Source organism: Chiloscyllium punctatum, chromosome 9 (genome assembly GCF_047496795.1).
Source record: "Chiloscyllium punctatum isolate Juve2018m chromosome 9, sChiPun1.3, whole genome shotgun sequence".
Taxonomy (NCBI): Eukaryota; Metazoa; Chordata; class Chondrichthyes; order Orectolobiformes; family Hemiscylliidae; genus Chiloscyllium; species Chiloscyllium punctatum.
In genome coordinates, this window is record NC_092747.1 from 17,819,232 (window position 1) to 17,840,412 (window position 21,181).

Sequence of the window (21,181 nt, forward strand, 5' to 3'; positions counted from 1 at the left end):
TCGATCAACAACACATCTTCATTTTAACATTCTTTCTATTGTTAATCATAGGCAGGGTTCCTATACTTCAGAAAATTTGCTAAAAAAGACTAAAGGTACAGGATCACTAAGCTAAGCGCCTTTGAAACTGTCAAACCTCTGAGGGAGTAAAAAGTACAGTCTGGTATCCAGTTTATGTATAAACCATGATGAATGATTGAGTCTCGGCCAATCTGTCCTCGAAATAATTGAATAGTTCTTTAAAAGAGCCTGCACAGGTACAGTGAGCCAAATGGCCTCCTTCTGTATTTACAACTCAGAAAGAGCAAAGGACTCAAATTATGGCACCAGAGTGTCGAGGCACTAACTGCATTTGCACTTTTTTCCAGGATGTAGAACAGTGAAACCAACAAAACACTGACTGAAGAAATCAATACACAAAGCAACATTCAAGCAGAAGGAATGCATTTCATTGCAAAATTATCCTTTTGTGATCCAATAGCTGGAGATCGGTCCAATGTCCTGTTGCTCTGGTCAGATGCTCAGTATGTCCAAGTACTCATGTTTTCCGTGTGCACCTAAAGAAAAAAACTATTAATATTATATGATGGCATGGTTCAAAGAATTAAGCATAAATAGAAGAAAATGGTAACCACAAAAAGCAGATTGAAGGCTTTTAATTGATCAAATAATCACAATCAAGATGAGGCATTTTTTCACACAGTGAGTAGTTTTGATTTCAAACATGCTGTCAGAAAGGCTGGTGGGAGAAAATTCAATATTAACTCTCAAAGGAAATGGAATATGCACGTGATAAAGGAAAGTTTGCAGGGCTTTCAGTGAAGAGCACAGGTGTGAGATTAATCGGAGAACTCTTTCAAACAGCTGGCACAAGCAAGATCGGCTAAACGGCTATTTTGCCCTGCGCTGCAAGATTATCCGATTTGCGATAACACAACTCACTGAAGATGCAGTGGGGTCTGCTCCTTCTGAAATTAAACACATTACTGGAAATAGTGGAGAGGATACCTTCCTGCTTTACTTCTGATGCTGCAATCATTGACAGAGAGGAAAGTAGTAACAAAGCCAAAATGACAAGCCTTTATAGGAGCAGTGAGATCTGTGCGACATGCAGTAATCAGTGTGGGAAAATATTTTAGTTTCAAGTTCCCAGTTTTATTTTATTTCTGACAATAGGCTGGACAATGGATAGTATGCAAATAGAAATCGCACGGCTGCATGGAAGATAAACAATATAGTCCGCCAATTAAGCATCCACTTGATGTAAATGTGAAAATTATCCCCTAATGTATTTGCCCTGTGAAGTGGTTACAACAAGGTCAGCCAGGTGGACCTCATAGAATATGAGTTCCCTGTTTGGGGCTGTTAACCTGGTCCAATCAGGGAGCCCTAGCTGACAGATATAAACAGGAGTGTTAGAGGTTCTGTTCACTCTGAGAGCTGGCTCTGAGGGAGCTGGATCATTGTCAAGGACGCTCCACATGTACATAAAGGGTGACTTAATGATGGGATATTGGCCTCCATGGAGTTATGTCACCCTGGAAATGTATCCCTGATGTGCAGTAATATGGAGTGACTTTCCATACGGAGGTTGTTAGAACATGCACAATGATAGTGCTAAACACAAATATCCCAGCAGAATTCTATTTGTACATACATCAATCACTCTTGTTGAGGCTTAATCTTGCGGACTGCCCTTTCTACCTACAGTTGTCTCCAGCACTGCTTTGTTCTGCCACTTTCTAAAGAAATGTTTGCTGGATAAATATAGGATTTCACAAACACCTCCCAAATCTGTGACCTGTGCCACCTAGCAGGACAAAAGTGAAAGGTCCAATGGGAACACTACCACCCCCTGGTCAAACACCATCTTGGCTTGATCGCTATTGTTTTTTCACCATGGCCAGGTCAGATTATTATAACTCTGACCTAACAGCACTGTGGGAGCACTTGGGCTTCAAGAGACAGCTCACCACTGCCTGCTCAAGAACATGGCTACATGTATATCACAAGAGCAATTTAAGAAAAACGTCAGCTAATTTTCTTCATTTTCCTCTTGTCAGAATTGCTGCATGTTTTCTGTTTCTCTAAAAGCATTTTTTGTCCTTTCCCGGGGAGCGAAAATTCTATAACGCACAAAACCAAAAATGAATAGGCGGGGAGTTAGGAGGAGGTATAATCACATAGATCACTGCTTGCTCGGCTGCTGGGAATTCACATACTGATGTAATTCATAATAACAAATGAAAATCAATATAATAGAAAAATATTGACAAATTAAATTGATCTGACTGACACCGACTGTTGCAGAGTGTAGGCATCCTAACAGATATAAATGAAATGTAATCAAATATACTCTCTCGATGAAACATGAAATGTGCAAGTTATCTGACAATTATAAAAACAAGGCGAGCGAGAAAGCACAACCGCGGACTGTCTTGATATATGAACTTAAATCACAATCTAATTGGATTTATTTTATTTATTTTTAAAGACCAGTGCTTGAATGTTAGTGTAATAAAGAGAGCAGCATCTGTGCTAAATGAATCAGGTAAGTTGATAAGAGAAATTGGTTTGAGAAATGAATTGAAGGATTTTTTTTTCTGGGAAAGCCAAGATCAATCAGAAACCCAGTTCTGCATCTGTTTGGCATGAGCACTAGTGCATTCTAATTTACTTGAAATCTGTTTACATGGAGTGCTACACATCAACCTTGTTGCACATCATCAAGAGGAGCTCTTATACAATACAGACCAGTAAAGTCACCATATCCAAATTGAATCAAGTTGTGGTATAAAAGTATGAGGATTTTGCCAGCTTTTACTCCTCTAATTTAAGATATCTCGTATCATTTTTCAAAGTGTTACCTTGCATCAGTTGATATTGCATTTCTTTCCAGGTTAGAGAGCTAATCGTTGAACCTCATACCAATAAATGTTGAAGAACCTTTAAAGAGCAAGGAGCTCTCCCAGGGGCATGGTCAACAATCAATGCCAACCAAAATGGTTCCTGATGAAGGGCTTTTGCCCCGAAACATCGTTTCTCCTGCTCTTCGGATGTTGCCTGACCTGCTGCGCTTCTCCAGCACCTCTGATCTCCAGCATCTGCAGTCCTTACTTTGGCCAACTAAAATACCATAACCATCTAATTGTGAGATGTACTCCTGTGAACAATAGTCACTGAACCAGACTAACAGTCACTCCACTCTGAAAATGATTCTCAGACGATAACATTCAAAATTAGACAAGATACAAGATTGTTTTATTCACTCGTGGGAAATGGATATCACTGGCTGGCCAACTTTTATTACTCATTCCTCGTTGTCTTTGAGAAGCTGGTGGTGAGCTGCCTTCTTGAACTGTTGTATTCCATCAGCTGCAGGTCATCCACAATGCCCTTAGGGAGGGGATTCTTGGAATTTGACCAGGTGACAGTGAAGGAACAGTTAGGATGGTGAGTGGCTTGAAGGGGAACTTGAAGGTGGTAGTGTTCCCATGTAACTGCTGCTGTTGCCCTTTTGGATAGAAGTGGCTGTGGGTTTTGAAAGCACTGTCTGAGGATCTTTGGTGTAATTCTCCAATGCATCTTGTAGATAGTACACACTGCTGCTGCTAAGCATTGGAGATGAAAAGATGCTTGTGGATGTGGTGTCAATCAAGTGGGCTGCTTTGATCTGGATGATGTCAAGCTTCTTGAGTGTTGTTGGAGCTGCACCCATCCAGGTAAGTGGTGAGTATTTCACTGGATTATGACTAAAGTAAATTGTTCAAGGTCATGGAAGATTCTTTTGAGCAATGAGACACAAGGAAAATATTAGGTTATCTCAAATAAGGAGGGCATGTTAGGGATTTTTTTAGAAACATAATAATGTTGAGGAAAGATTAATCAAGGAAAGAATTTGAAATGTGAGATATAAATTGATTCAAGAGTCAAATGAATGGGGAGAGAAGGAATTGAGAGAAATGGGGAGAACATAAGTAACTGGAGTAAATATAAGATTATCTTCTGCATGCATTTTAATATAGAAAAGCTGCATTCAATTTACCATCATTAGTTTATTGACCAACATTAGTTCCCAGACAAGAAACATTTGATTTTAAAATTCACATTCTTTTTCATCAAATACATCCATGCTCTATGCTCTGCTCTATGACCTCCTTGAGCCCCACAACTCTGAGATATCAGCACCCCTCAATTCTGGCCACTTGAGCATTCCCGATTTTAATTATTCCATCAGTTACTTAGGCACCAAATTCTGGTATATTCTCCTTACAGCTTCCATGTCTTAACCTCACTTTCTTCCATCAAGCCACTCCTTAAAATCTACCTCTCGACATAGGTTTTGGTCAGTTGATCCAATATCTCTCTAAGTGACTTGGTATCATATTTCCTTTTATAATTTTGTTGTGTTATATCTTTGACATTATTACATTAAATATATTATTGTTTCTGTTGTGATTAAAAAATGATTAATGACTATTGTCTTAAAAATTGTCAAAGCTTTTCATCTTGCATTCATCAGGGCAATTAGCAAAAATAAAGCAATAACAGCATTCATACTGTACAAAAGGAACATGCTTATTTCATTCGGATAGGTGACAGACATTCTTTGGTGCATTTCTCAGGACTTGGTCTTGATCAATCAGAATCAACCTGCCTGGTTTAAAATTTAAACAAAACTTAGCAGTTAACTGCCTGTCACCATTAACGGATGTGTTTTCCATTCAAATACCTCTACCAAACAGAGTCTAAGTCTAACCAATCCACACTCTCCTCTCATAAATTACAAATATTGTGTCCCCTTTACTTTGGTATTTTTTAGATTAGATTACTTACAGTGTGGAAACAGGCCCTTCAGCCCAAAACATCCACACCGATCCGCCACCCACCCAGACCCATTCCCCCAACACTACGGGCAAGTTAACTTGGCCAATTCACCTAACCTGCACATTTTTGGACTGTGGGAGGAAACCCACACAGACATGGGGGGAATGTGCAAACTTCACACAATCAGTCGCCTGAGGCAGGAACTGAACCTGGGTCTCTGGTGCTGTGAGGCAGCAGTGCTAACCACTGTGCCACTGTGCCACCGTGCCGCCTGTATTTATTGTGAATGTCCTAAAGAATGCAAGGAAAATGTGTTACCAAAACATGACTTTCTCAGCAATATGCAAGTTATGTACAACCAAGTGACTATTTCTCAAAGATTTACTTATGTTATGGACTAGGCCAGACCACTCAAAACATTCTTAAGCTGACAGCCCAGACCATAACTTTACAATTTGTTTCAGTAAGTGTACAGTGAAAATTACCTGGATTAATTTAGCTAGGCTGACTACTAGATTTTCAAACAGACAAAGACTTATTCATATAATTACACAATGAAACACTAAGAACAGATTAAAGAACCCCTATAGAACTCAGTCTATCCAAACTAGACAATTTTGCTGTTCTGAATATACACAACAGTCCCAATAAGCAAACTCCCTTTAAAAACCAGTATAAATGGAACACATGCTTCCAGGTTAAAGCTAAGGGGAGAGAGAGAGAGAGAGAGAGAGAGAGAGAGAGAGTTTCCACACAGCTCACTGTTGAACTCCTCACCAGTTCAAGACTGAACTAAACTACTCAGCTCGAGAGCTGACCACTCCCCTTTCATTATACAGGTCACCTCTAAAACATGACCACTTTGGCCTGAAGTCTCATCTGTTTACACCTAATCAAAAGGCCTCTGTACCAAGACAGACCGATCCCAGCCTCGTTTATTACCCCTCCCTCTGAAAAACAAAATCAAGGACAGAGTCTCCTTGAGCCAAGGAACAGCTTTTAGAAAAAAAGGGACGAGCTTTGTGATGCTTATTAACCCTAAATCTTTTGATGTTTGACAGCATAATACAGAATATTCTGCTGTAGCACGCATTTCATTAACACAAATTCACTATAACACGTCTGGCAAATTGGGGATATTGTTTCTAAAGTGCAAAGTTTTAAGCATGTATTAGTTATAATGTGATTCCAGCCCCATTAGTTTAAATGGTGTTGCTATTATGTAATTTTCTTATTATAATACGAGATTGCATGAGATTGGAACTATAGCGTTCGAGCAGAACTAGCTGTATTGCTGAAGAAGGGCTTATGCCTGAAAAGTCGATTCTCCTGCTTCTCGGATGCTGCCTGGCCTGCTGTGTTTTTCCAGCATCACATTTTTCAACTCTGGTCTCCAGCATCTGCAGTCCTCACTTTCTCCTAGTTGCTCTTTTGACAGACATGAACACAAATAAAAGTAATTCAACCCCTCCAACGACACATTAACAAACACTTCAGGTGTATATTTGAAATCTATTTCAGACAAGTGCATGGAGGAATCTGAGGGGAGGCCCAATAGAGATCTTTAAGGTTATGAAGGCTTTGATAGGCAGCAGGAGAGAAGATGTGAGAGAATCCAAAATTAGATATCAGGAAAATAAGTTTGTGAAAAGTAAATCCAATATTTGGAGTAACTTCTTCAATCAGAGTTATTACAATGTGGAACTTGTACTACATTCAGCAGTTGAAATAAAGAACATGGGCAAATTTAAGGCAAGTTAGGGAAGCACATGAAAGAGAATGACAGAATTATTACAGTACAAAAGGAGACCATTCAGCTCATCATGCTTGCACTAGCCCTAATTTTTAGTGCATTAAAAAAATCCAATGTCCTCTTTTATGCCTCAATTGAACCAGCCTTCATCAGATTTCCAGGCAGCACAGTCCAAACCCTGTGAGAAAAAGTATTTTTTTCTCACATCACCTGTGCTTCAGTCGCACATCACTTTTATACCTGTGCCCTTTCATTCTTGTTTCTTTTATAAGTGGGAACAGCTACACCTTATCTAACCTGCCCAGCTCACTAATGATTTTGAAAGCGTCAGTCAGAACTTCTCCCAGCCTTTCTCTCTTCAGGGAAATCAGTGTCAACTTCTTCAATCTATCCTCAAAACTAAAATTTCCTGTACCCGAAAGGACTCTAGAAAATCACTTCTGAACTCTCTCTCCAATGCATTCACATTTTTCCTATAATGTGGAGCCCATAATTGTACCCAACACTGCAGTTCAGTTCAACACACTTTACTACCTTGCTTGTGTACTCTCCACCGCTATTAATAAAGTCAAGAATACTGTATGCTTTGTTAACTACTGTCTCAACCTGTCCTGCCACCTTCAATGATCTGTGCACACATACAACCCGGTCCATCTGAATCTATATCCCCATTTAGAATTATACTCTCTATTTTGTATTGTATAACAGCATCTACCAAAGTTCATCACCTAACAATTCTCTGCTGTGTGCATTCCACCAATATATCAATGTCCTCTTTGAGTCCCACGCTGTCCTTATCACAGTTTACAATTTTTCTAAGTTTAATGCACATCAAGATCAGATTACTAACATTTATATATCAAAAAAAGCAAAGATTCCAATACAAACTCATGGGAATTCCATTACAAAACTCCCCCCAGCCTGATAAATATCAATTGAACATTACTCTGTATTTTCTATCCATGTTGCCACTGTCTCTTTTATATCATGACCAACAAGTCTGTGATGAGGCACATTATCAAAGGATTTTCTGGAAATGAATGTATACCACATTAACAATGTTACATTCATCACCCCTTTCCATTATCCATTCAAAAAACTTCAGCAAGTTAACTGAACATAACTTCCCCGCACACTCTTCCTAACCAACCCATCTTTCTCCATGTGATTACTGATCCTACCCTGAATAATTGTTTCCAAACATTTCTCACTATCGAAGTTAAACTAACTTCTCTATAATTGCTAGAATTAGTTTTACACCCTTTTTTGAACAAGACGATAATGTTGGCAATTCTCCGGTCTGTTGGCACCTCCCTGCAGTCCAGAGAAGACTCCAATATTAATAATACGTTATTGGAAAGGAACAGGATGATGAAATAGGGTGAGAGAAAGGTTGTGAGATGCACAAAAACCAGCACAGACAAGTTGAGCCAAATGACCTATAATTGCATTGTAAATTCCATGCAATTTTACCATCGCTGATACAATTAGTAGCAAAATTCCTTAGGGGAAAACACCCTCCTTGTGGGAAATAAACATTTGAGGCTTAGGAAGAAACAAGAAAGAAAAACAAAGTCACTTCTGGGCCAAGCACATTTAACTTGCATTATAATCTGAGCTGGAAATTATCAGACACACAAACAGAAATTGCAGAAAAGCTCAGCAGGTCTGGCAGCAGCTGTGAAGAGAAATTAGAGTTAACATTTTGGGTCTGGACCCAAAACGTTAACTCTGATTTCTCTTCACAGATGCTGCGAGACCTGCTGACCTTTTCCAGTAATTTCAGTTTGCGTGTCTGATTCCCAGCATCTGCAGTTCTTTTGGTTTTCATCTGGGAATTTTCAGGCTGGGTATAAATCTGCTTTCTGTATCTTTTTAATTTCCTTTATTCATTCACAGGATGAGGGCATCACTGGTTAGGCCACCAATTATTGCTCATCCTTAATTTTCCAGAGGACAATTAAGAGTCAACCACATTGACGTGGGTCAGACCAGGTAAGGATGGCAGATTTCCTTCCCTAAAGGAAATTAGTGAACCAGATGGGCTTTCCCCAATAATCAGGGATGGATTTATGGTTATCCTTTGACTCTTAATTCTAGATTTTTATTGAATTAAAATTCCATCATCTCCCATCACAGGATTCGAACCTGGTTTCGCAGGACATTATCTGGGACTCTGGCTTAATGGTCCAGTGATAGTACCACTCGGCTATCACCTCCCCTCAAGAAGTGTGGAAAATGTTGCAACGAAAATAAATAACTGAGAGAGGATCTGTCACATCATTAAATGAATTTGCTTTTAAAAGACACTCAGAGAGTTTATTAATCTTCTGCCATTGTTGTATCCAATTGAAGAAATATAAAGAAATTGTATCTTCTGAATATTGAAGTACGTGTTGCCCTACTGAAAGAGCCCGAAGAATGTGCTTTAGAAAGTATGTCCTCAATGATTTTGAAACAAATTTGCAAATAAAGAGGTTGTTCATTTGCAAAGAATGTGTTGGATTGAATCACAACTGCAGAAGTTCATTGTTTGGAGAAGGAATAGAGTGGAAGAGTTCTGGCTGTGAGTTAACTCTACAATACAGTGTGGCTTCTGAGGAAATCAAAACGTAAGACGCAGAGGTTCACAGGAAACGCAAAGCTGATTGATATCTAATTCGTTGATAGCTTACAAATTCAGACCACAAATGTTTTGCAGATTACACAAACTTCACTCTCTCTACCACCAGTGCACAATGGCAGTAATGAGTAAAATATGAAGTCACCATAGTCCTCCTGGAACAGAAGACAGAGCGAGAGAGAGAAACGACTAGTAATTGTTCAACCTGAGGCTCACCATGCCTCAGGCGAGGAGGGAGGTTGAAAAGCAAAATCTTTCAGGGTAACCTCAGCCAATGCAGAAACTGAATCCATGCTGTTGGCATTATTCCGCATTGCAAGCTAACTCAGCTAAGTGGATGAATACAGTGTGTTTCACTTTAAATTTGGCAATTTGACCAATTGAATTGCATCTGGAATGCAACATTTTACATTTACCTTTAAAATAAGACTACCTTCTGAATATTTTGAGGGGGATTGGCCTGGTCCATAACACTATCTACAGCACATCGATAACAGTGGTTCAAGAAGGCAGCTCACTACCACAAGGGCAACTAGGGATAAGCAGTAACTGCTGGCCCACTGCAATATGCACATCCCAAAAGTGAATAATAAACTGCCCACATTTGGTACAAATGAACCAATAAAGAATGCAATAAAAGCAGTATATAAAACATACAAGGTGACCATAGTTGGATGGCAATGCCAAATACATACAACCATAGAAAATGGGAGCAGAATGAGGCCATCTGGCCCTTCGAGCCTGCTCCACAGATTTACTATCCTCTGAGGGAAGGAATTCCATCTCATTTCTGTCTTAAATCAGCGACTATTATTCTGAGATTATGACCTCTGGTCCTAGATGCTCCTATAAGGGGAAATTACTTTTCTGCATCTAACCTGTCAAGCCTCCTATGAATCTATTATGTCTCATGTTAACGAAAGTACATTATTGTGCACATGCTGAATATGAACTGATTTGAAAGTGTTTTTTCCTTCTGCAAAGGTTGATGGCAAATTTGCCATTTGAATTTACAACACTTGCACTTTCAGTTTTGATCACAAAGGAAGTAAACACTTATGGCCCACTTTCCAAACATTTTTTAAAGAGAGAGATAGCATAAATAACAGGCTTATTTTGGGTATTTTGCCATGAAGGAAATGATACATTGGCCTTCATAGCGAGAGGATTTGAGTACAGGAGCAGGAGTGTCTTGCTGCAATTATACGGGGCCTTGGTGTGAACACATCTGGAGTATTGTGTACAACTTTGACCTCCTTAACCGAGGAACAATGTTCTTGCTGTAGGGAGAGAGCAGTGAAATTTTACTGGACTGATTCCTGGGGTGGCAGGATTGACAAATGAGGAGAAGTTAAATCAATCAGGATTATATTCACTGGAGTTCAGAGAAATGAGGAGAGATCTCACAGAAACCTGTAAACTTCTAACAGGACATGAGAGGTTAGATGCACAAAGGATATTTCCGATGACGGGAGAGTCCAAAACCAAGGCTCACAGTCTGAAGTAAACCATTTAGGACCAAGATGAGGAGCAATTCCTTTACCCAGAGTATATCAAGCCTGTAGAATTTGCTACTCCAGGAGGCAAACAGGGCCAAAACATTTCATGATTTCCAGAAGGATTTGGATACAGCACTTGGGACTAAAGGGATCAAAGGTGTGTCAGACTGAAGGCCTGTGACTAGTGGTGTGCCTCAGGGATAGGTGTTGGACCCATCACTGTTTGTTATCTATATCAATGGCTTAGATGAGAATGTACAAGGCATGTTTCATAAGTTTGCAGATGACACTAAAATTGGCGGTATCGGTGGAGAATGAGGAAGGATAGCAGAAATTGCAGCAGGACCTTAACCATCTGGGGAAGTGAGCCAAGAAATGGCAAAAGGAGTTTAATATAGATAAGTATGAGGTCTTGCATTTTGCAAAGTCAAATCAAGGTAGGAGTTTCATAGTGAACGGTAGGGCCTTAAGGAGTGTAGTAGAACAGAGGGACCTTGGAGTTCAGATGCACGGTTCTCTGAAAGTGGAGTCACAGGTAGACAGGGCAATTAAGAAGGCTTTTGCCATACTGGCCTTCATCAGTAAGGACACTGAGTACAGAAGTTGGGAAGGTATGCTGCAGTTATGCAGAATGTTGGTGAGGCCACACTTGGAATATTGTGTTCAGCTTTGGTCACCTTGTTATAGGAAGGATATTATTAAACTGGAAAGAGTGCAGAAGAAATTTATAAGGATGTCGCCAGGACTCAAGGGTCTGAATTATAGGGAGAGGTTGGACAAGCTAGGACCTTTTTCTTTACAGTGTAGGAGACTGAGGGAACTTTTATAGGAATATATATGATCATGAGAGGCATGGATTGGGTGAATGCACTCAGTCTTTTCCCAGGGTTGGGGAATCAATGACAAGAGGGCATTAGTTTAAGGTTAGAGGGGAAAGAATACAAGGGAACCTGAAGGGCAACTTTTTTACACTTAGGGTGGTACACATATGGAATGAGCAGCCAGCAGAAGTGGTTGAGGTGGGAACATTAACAACATTTAAAAGGCATTTGGACAAATACATAGATAGGAAAGGATTAGATGGATATGGGCCAAGTGCAGGGAAATGGGGTTAGCGTAGACGGACATTTTGGTCAGCATCGACCAGTTTGGGCTGAAGGGCCTGTCTCTGTGTCGTAGGACTCTATGACTCTGTGATTTGGGGAAAGAAGGAGTTGGATGATCAGCCATCAATGGAAAAGTCATTCCAAGGGTCAAGCCTTTCATCTGTTAACAGACAATCAATTTTTCAATGTATAATTTCAATTACATTACACTGCAAATTTTTGCTATAAATTCTGTGTTACAATCGAGCCCTCCACAATCACCTGATGAAGGAGCGTCGCTCCGAAAGCTAGTGTGCTTCCAATTAAACCTGTTGGCCTATAACCTAGTGTTGTGTGATTTTTAACTTTGTACACCCCAGTCCAACACCAGCATCTCCAAATCATGAAAAAAGAAAATACTGGATAACCTATGAGTTATTGTTAAAATCAAGCCCAACACATTGGTTTTCAAAGTGTGATGGTGATGGACAATTCTCACTATCATGGCATGTTTGGCACTTGAGTGTGACTTACAATACAGTGGCTGAGATAAGCAGATAAGCAGAGGAAGGGAAAATGGGATTCAAGTTGCTTTTACTTCTGCCTCAACTTTTTTAGCCTCCAAGAATTGATGCTTATTTTGCTAAAGGAGGGGGTAGTTAATAGGTGAGTATTGTGGTAAGTGAGTAAGATTTGCTCTTTTCCTAAGGTTCAAAATATGATAGCAACCATCAGTAAATATGAAATTAAAATACATTCAATAGTTCCTGAAAACATTTTAGGAAACATTTGGCTAAGTCAAATATGGGTTCATTACAGACAGAGTCAAGAGAATTTATTATTTGGAATAAAGAAACAGTAGTGAAGCCAAATGATTGTATTGCATCTATTTTCACTGAGGAAGATACAAGAAATTACCCAGAATTATAGATGCAAGTGACTAGGGAGAATGAAAAGTTTAAGGAAATTAGCATCAGTAGGGAGATTGTTTTGGAGAAATATTTGAGACTGAAAGTTGTAAAGTACCTGGGACCTGATATTCTTGAAATACCCCAGAGTATTGAAGGATGTGGTAATAGAGATAGTCAATACATTGGAGATTATCTTTCCAAATTCGATAGATTGTGTAATGATTCTTACAGATTGGAAGCTGGCAAATGTCACCCCATTATTTAAGAAGAGAATGACTGAACACAGAGAATCACTGACCTGTTAGCCTTACATCCAAAGTAGCAAAAAGATAGAATCTATTACAAAGAATTTGAAACAAGTACACTTGGGCAGTATTGATCTGATACAGCATGGTCAGATGGAGTTGTAAATGCGAAATTGTGTTTGACTAACTTGTTAAACATGTTTTGAGGATGTGACTAACAAAATGAATTATGCGGAACTTCCTTCTTTGCCCTGCCTTTGTTATCAGGACCTACATGGACTATGATGCTGGATCTTTTCCTTCTCTCTCCAGCTGTGAGTCTCTGAGCAAAACCAAATGGCACTGTTGCCTATCCTGGTGCCAGGGTTCTGGGCATCATCTTAGGACTGAAGTGGACCTTGAAGGGAGAGGGGAGGATCCAGTGTTGTGATCTATGTAGGTGCCAGTGACATAAACAGAACAAGAAAGCAGGATTTGGACAGTCAGTGGGAGGAGCTAGGCACTAAATCAAGAAGTAAGACCCCAAAGACTATAACCTCTATTAGTACCTGAGCCATGAGTAAGCAGGTACAGTGCATGTCAGATTAGAGAGTTGGATGTGTGGCAGATTAGAGAGATGGATGTGTGGCTCAAAGACTAGTGTGGGAGAAGCAGGATCTGGTTTGTAAAACACTGGCACCAATAATGGAGAACATGAGATCTACTATAGCCTGGTCTTTGGTCAGCTCCAGAACCTGCTGTTCTAAGAAACTATACCTAAAACATTTAATGAACTTTACAGCAAGGCTACCATTGCCCAACTGACAATTCCTGTTAATGTGTAGATTAAATTGCCCATAATTATTGACGGGCTTTGCTGACAAGCTCTCATTATTTCTTCCTTAATGCCCTGCCCTACTGTGTGGTTGCTGGTTGGACCCTGTACAGATAATAATAATTAATGATCTCATAGCAAAGGCACGATAATATGATTAAATTTTACCGTATGTTAGAGAGAGGAGGGTTCTGAGATGTTCTTTGATTTGAATAAGCAAAATTATAAGGATGTGAAAGCAGAGCTGGCTAAAGTGAATTGGTGTAATAGGTTAAAAGATAGGTCAACAGAAATGCAGTGACAGACATTTAAGGTCATATTTCAAAATATACCGAATAGATATGTTCCAAAGAATGGGAAATATTTCAAGGGATGGATCAACCATCCATGGTTAACTAGAAATGCTAAAGTTAGTATCAAACTTAATGACAAAGTATATAACTGAACAAGGGAGTTTTAATGGTGCAGTAGTAGCGCCCTCATCTCTGAGCTAGAAGGCCCAGATTCAAGTTCCACCTGCTCCAGAGTTGTGATATAACAACCCTGAACAGGCTGATGTAAAATATCCATAAATGTGCAAAGATAGATGGCATGTCAGAGAATTGAACAGAATATAATAGAAATCAAAGAATGACCAAAGAAGTTAACAAAGGAGGAAAGGTTAGATTTTAAAAGCCAGGTTGAAATGTGAAAACAGACAGTTCGAGTTTCTATAGACATTTAAAGAAGAATTGAGTCAACAAAGTGATTGTTAACCCAAAGAAAACAAGACTGGAGAACTGACAATGGAAAATAAGAAAATTGCAAATGACCTGAATAGGTATTTTGCAGAGTCTTCACAATTGACATGCAAGTAATATCCCAGAAATGGAAGGGAGAGAGGAGCTCAGGAAAATCAGAATCAAGAGAGAAGTATTACTGAGGAAATTATCGGAGCTACAGGCTGATAGGATGGATTTCATCCCAGGATCTTAACAAAAGTGATTAATAGACAGTTGATACTTTTTTTTGTAAAACTCACTTGATTTGGGATTGTCACATTAGATTAGAAAAGACCAAATATTAACTCCTTTATTCAGAAAGGGAGGGAGACAGAAAGCAAGAACTACAGACTAGATAGCTTAACATCTATCATTGAAGAAATATTGGAAGCTATTATTAGAGAAGATATAACTGGGTATTTGGATAAGTTCAAGGTAATCAGCTAGAGTCAACATGATTTTGTGAAGGGGAAATGATGTTTGATCAAACTATTCCCGATACTCTTTGAGGAGGTAACATGTTCTGTGCATAATGGAGAATTGGTGGTTATATTGTACTTAGATTTCCAGCTTATTGTTGCATCAAAGAATACTGAGGAAAATAAAATATATTACTGTAACAGTTGGCATATTGACGTGACTAGAAGATTGATATATTAACAGGAAGCAGTGATTAGGTATAAATGTATTTTTACAAATTGGTAAGATGTAACAAGTAGTGTGCCGCAGGGTGTACTGGGACCTCAATTGCACAATTTATATAAATAACTTAGATAAAGGTGCAGAAGGTATGGTTGTCCAATTCATTGTCAGAACAAAATAGGAAAGAAAGTAAATTATGAAGAGAGCACAAACAGGCTATAAAATGATACTGATAGGTGAAATTAGTTGGAAACAATGTGGCAATGTTTAAGAGACATTTGGATGGATACAGGAACAGGAAAGGTTTAGAGGGATATGGCCAGGAGCAGGTGGTTGGGACTAGCTTAGTTTGGGATTATGTTCACTGGATATTCCTGATGAAGGGCTTTTGCCCGAAACGTCAATTTCGAAGCTACTTGGATGCTGCCTGAACTGCTGTGCTCTTCCAGCACCACTAATCCAGAATCTGGTTTCCAGCATCTGCAGTCATTGTTTTTACACTCCAGTGTTGCACTTGTGACTTCCAATAGTGTCTTTTGTCCTCCAAATGGGTCTGGTTGGACAGAAGGATCTGCTTCCATGCTGCACAGCTCCATGACTCTGTGACTATGAAAGAAATGTCATAACAATAAGGGGTGATGATAGAGGCATCTTTGTAGTCATGACAGATGGCAGGAACTGGTGAAATCACATGAGTTAGACAGTAAGGCAATGCAGATTGGGTGCAGGATCTCTCTCTTTTCCCGTATCCCTCCTGGGTACATCTCCTTTCAGATTAACCAAGGAACAGACCTACCCAAAACACAGCCTCCTACCACGAAGGATACCAGATGGAGAAGGAAATAATTGTGAATACCTGTTAACAGTGGGCTAACAGGCCACAAAATTCATTCAAATCTAGCTATGTGAGCTTATAAAAGTTTGTGAGAAGATTTGTAGCTCGGGTGCTCGTTGTTGTGGTTCAGTTCGCCGAGCTGGGAATTTGTGTTGCAGACGTTTCGTCCCCTGTCTAGGTGACATCTTCGGTGCTTGGGCGCCTCCTGTGAGGCGCTTCTGTGATGTTTCCTCTGGCATTTATAGTGGTTTGTAAGCCTGTAATTAAACCACTAAATATCTTCTAAAAGTAGTTCATATCTAGCTTCAACATTGAGCCACTGTTCACTGAGCTGAGGCTCCTTTATGTCAAGAGATAACAGAAATTCTGCTTGCAATTTTACTGAAAAAATTTTTACTTGGGCTGACAGATTTGGTTTGAGTAGTATAAGTAGAAATATCTTTCATTCCTGCCTACCAGCATCCTTCACATCAAAGTGTGCACGATTTGACAAAGCGTTTATTTACATTTGGGAATCACATGAATGCAAGTGTTAAAGCAAATGGCTGACAGGAAATCCTTCATCACCTCATCAAAGTGCTTTCTTTCTTTAAATTGCGGTGAATCACCTTTGCCCACAGCAGGCAGTAATTGGATGAAAAGTCATATTGTGTTGTTTTACTGCAGCAGTATAATGTCATACAAATGAAACTCTGAATCATTTCTTAGGCCTGAAGCAGAAAATATTTACACTCCAGTGTTGCAGGTGTGACTTCCTGTAGTGTCTTTTGGCCTCCAAATGGTCTTTGAAGGTCACTTCATGGCTTAAGCCTTCTGAAGGCTGTGCCAATGTTATGCTTGGCTGTGTTACATCGCCGACCAGGAACAAAAAGGAATGCCACAAATCCTGCTCTGATTGGGTGCATTAGAGCCAGGATGCAATTAAAATTCAATGGGCAGCTACCATCTCAATCACAAGTCTGCTTGAAATACGGGCAAAGCTGGAAAAGCAAAATTGCAATGTGGAAACATAGATTAATGACTTGGTTGTTGGTTTTCAGTCAGACCTGGTTTAGAAACATTTCAAACATTCCTGCTACTTATTCCCTGCTTTTATAGTGCTTCCCTGTGGAAAAGGAAGGAAAGAAATTGGAGGATACAGCCATACCGGCCTTATACTCTGCCAGCTGTTCAGAGAGGAACACAGTTTGGGATTGTTTGGCAGCCAATATTATGTTTACAATAATAATGAAAAATGAACCAAGTGTGGGACCAGCCGGGGATGTGTCAGTCTCCAATGTATCATATCTTTCTTGGAAAGGCAGCATGGGGTAGGGAGAGAAGTACTATTATTAAATGCTTTATTTCACTATCTTTTAATGCAGGTCCTAGCTAACAGTGTAAGCCAATGGAAAATAGCCATTTCTCAACAACTGGTTTCTGACACAAGACATCCTACACCAGAAAACTGCTACAATTCCAAACTGCTATATCTGAATCTCGATCATCATGTAGTTTCATGTTCACAGTGCCGTTCTTTACAACTTTGAAGAAGTGAGTTGATAATCTCACGATGACTCAAAAAATTCTGAATGACTCATTTGAGAGGGGAAAAAAGCACACTGTCATAACGGAGTGCTTCGCCCTATTTGTGGCAGGGAGTATCTTCAACGTAAACTATCACCAGTTCATTACAAGAGTTTTCATTGTTTGATCAGTTATGCAAGAAAAGCTCAACGTTTTGGAGTGCAGAATATTCAAGACCCATGACAGGACCATGGCGAGAGCATGAGTAATTAAATAATTGAATGACTTCTGCATGGAATGAGACCATTTGACCCATCAAGTCCATGCTGTCTCTCTGCAGGAGCAATCCAGCAATGCCACTGCCTTGCCCTTCCTCTATAACCCTGCAAGCCCTTTTGCACCAATACATGTCTAATTCAATTTTGAATCATATGCACATATATTGAAATATTAAGGGATGGAATGGGTTTTGGCCTTAAAACCAATATGGATGATGGTGCTGTTGGATCCCATGCTGCAACCCAGCCCACAATTAGAAAAGGTTTCACCTGACATTACTCAAGTGCAGGATGGACAAGTGAGCAGGAACAAACTCAGGGAATGCTGGAGAAACTCAGCAGGTCTGACAGCATCTGTGGAGACAGAGAGAACCTCTAAGGGGGAAAAGCCATTGATATATGGAACTGTCAGTGAGACCAAGAGATGAGTATTGATCTTCCATCCATAGTGGAGCAAAGCCATGTGCACCTTTGATGCATTCACAATCTTATCAAAACTTTTCTCCTACTGTTTACTTGCCCAGTTTGACTGTGAGTACATTAACAAGTAGTTGGAAACAACTTCAGTTGCAGTACACTGTAGAGGGCTTGATGTTCTTTGCAGGGCCAATACATAAATATTCTTGGAGTCGTAGAAATTGCACGCTCACCACTGTGCAACTGAAAACATGAAAACTAACAATAGCTTAAATAAAAAGGACAAAACTCGCAAATATTTAACAGTGAGAATGAACTTCCTATTGCCACAACTTAATATAAAGACTAAGATTAATTGAGGGATCGGTAAGTTCAACTTTGACATCATTTGATTTTACATAGTTTTTGCAGAGGGTGAGGGAAAATTGCACATTTCTGTTGTTTATAACTAAGTCACTTTCTGTGCTGAGGGTGCTGACTTTTCCCTGAATTTGACTTGGTGAGCAGCTACCATCCTCCAGACTCTCATTCAGATGCATATTCCACATGCAAATTTTTGAATGCAGATATACCCGAAGCTATCAGTTCAACTTCAGTGACTGCTGGTTACAACATGAAACCGTCAGATCTTTGTTAAACTGTACACAGACCTCAGTTCAACAAACATTCCTGTGTCCTGTGGCAGAGTCCTACACATGGAAGCTTTCAACAAATCCCTCTTCTCACTAGTTTTGACATTAAGAAAAGAAGTACTGTTCTCTCATAATCTCATCAGTGGTCCCGACAGATGAGGATGAGTGTCTCCCACTCTCAGGGTGAGTCCGTAGATGGCTACATAGACTGATGAGGTTTCCGCAGGCTCTATTACACTTGGGGCAAAACATGGTGGTGGGAAGGGTGGATGGAGCATTGGTGTGGTAGTATACTCCTTACTCTGTTATCTCCTGGCTTCCACATTTTCCTGACAGCAAGTCTCAAGATGCTCGACGCTTTCTCCAATGCTCCTCCTCCAATTTGGACCGTCTTGGATTCCCACTTGTCTGTGGGAATGCCGCACACACTAAAGTCGAATTGATAGCTTTGGATATATCTGCATCCAAAAATTTGCACGTGGAATATGCATCTGAATGAGAGTCTGGAGGATGGTAGCTGCTCACCAAGTCAAATTCAGGGCAAGGTCAGCACCTTCAGCACAGAAAGCAAGTTAATTTTTAACAACATAAATTTGCAAGTGAGGCCTTGATGGTATCCCTGAAGCGTTCCCTCACAATATTAGAAAGAGTGCCACATCAATCTTGAAAGCTCCCAGGAACTCTATTAATATAAGGATTCTCACGCGACCTGAATTACACTTCAGAATTCCAGGTTGTCCTTTTGGTAGAGGGTCTCAGCTAATATACAATCATATCAGGCTTTTTTACTTCCATCATGGGATGTAAGTATTTGCTGCCCATCCCAAACTGCTCTTGACAGATTGGTGGTGAGCTGTTTCGTTGAACTGCAATTGCCATTTGGAGCAATGCATGCCATGAGCTGCATTATGCAAATGCGAAACGTCAGCAGGTGAGACCCATCTGCTTTCTATCTACACAGTTTCCAACAGGCGGGCAGGTTTAAAATGGACCCTAGTGTTTACCTGCTTTCAACAATGTCTGAGTACATCCACAACCACCCAACTGCCAAAATGAATCCTCATTCCCACCTGCAATCAGCATGTACTCACAACAGGGTGGTAAAAACAAGGACTGCAGATGCTGGGAACCAGAGTCTAGCTTAGAATGCTTCTGGAAAAGCACAGCAGGTCAGGCAGCATCCGAGGAGCAGGAAAATTGACGTTTCGGGCAAAAGCACTTCATCATCTATTCCCAATGAAGGGTTTTTGCCTGAAACGTCAATTTTCCTACTCCTCGGATGCTGCCTGACCTGCTGTGCTTTTCCAGCACCACTCTAGAGTCATAGAGTCATAGAGATGTACAGCACGGAAACAGACCCTTCAGTCCAACCCGCCCATGTCGACCAGATATCCTAACCCAATCTAGTCCCACATGCCAGCATCCGGCCCATATCCTTCCAAACCCTTCAAGCCCCTCCTATTCATATACCCATCCAAATGCCTCTTATAATGTTGAAATTGTACAGCCTCCACCACATCCTCTGGCAGCTCATTCCATACACGCACCACCCTCTGCGTGAAAAAGTTGTCCCTTAGGTCTCTTTTATATTTTTCCCCTCTCACCCTAAACCTGTGCCCTCTAGTTCTGGACTCCCTGACCCCAGGGGAAAGACTTTGTCTATTTATCCTATCCATGCCCCTCATAATTTTGTAAACCTCTATAAGGTCACCCCTCAGCCTGCAATGCTCCAGGGAAAACAGCCCCAGCCTGTTCAGCCTCTCCCTGTAGCTCAGATTCTCCAACCCTTGCAACATCCTTGTGAATCTTTTCTAAACCCTTTCAAGTTTCACAACATCTTTCCGATAGGAAGGAGACCAGAATTGCACACAATATTCCAACAGTGGCCTAGCCAATGTCCTGTACAGCCACAACATGACCTCCCAACTCCTGTACTCAATGCTCTGACCAATAAAGGAAAGCATACCAAATGCCTTTTTCACTATCCTATTTACCTGCGACTCCACTTTCAAGGAGCTATGAACCTGCACTTCAAGGTCTCTTTGTTCAGCAACACTCCCTGGGACCTTACCATTAAGTGTATAAGTCCTGCTAAGATTTGCTTTCCCAAAATGCAGCACCTCGCATTTATCTGAATTAAACTCCATCTGCCACTTCTCAGCCCATCTGGTCCAGATCCTATTGTAATCTGAGGTGACCCTCTTCACTGTCCACTACACCTCCAATTTTGGTGTCATCTGCAAACTTACTAACTGTACCTCTTATGTTCGCATCCAAATCATTTATGTAAATGACAAAAAGTAGAGGGCCAAGCACCAATCCTTGTGGCACTCCACTGGTCACAGGCCTCCAG

General features: G+C 40.3%; 1 protein-coding gene across 1 annotated transcript in view; it reads right to left on the bottom strand.

Annotated features, from left to right (window-relative positions):
- Positions 1–318: 318 nt before the first annotated feature.
- LOC140480985 (SH2 domain-containing protein 1A-like) overlaps positions 319–21,181 on the bottom strand; it is a 59,179-nt gene continuing 38,316 nt past the window's right edge. Inside the window, exon 4 of the mRNA XM_072576597.1 lies at positions 319–557. Coding sequence (XP_072432698.1) covers positions 514–557 — 44 coding nt within the window. The 3' untranslated portion in view covers positions 319–513. The remainder of the gene's footprint in view (positions 558–21,181) is intronic.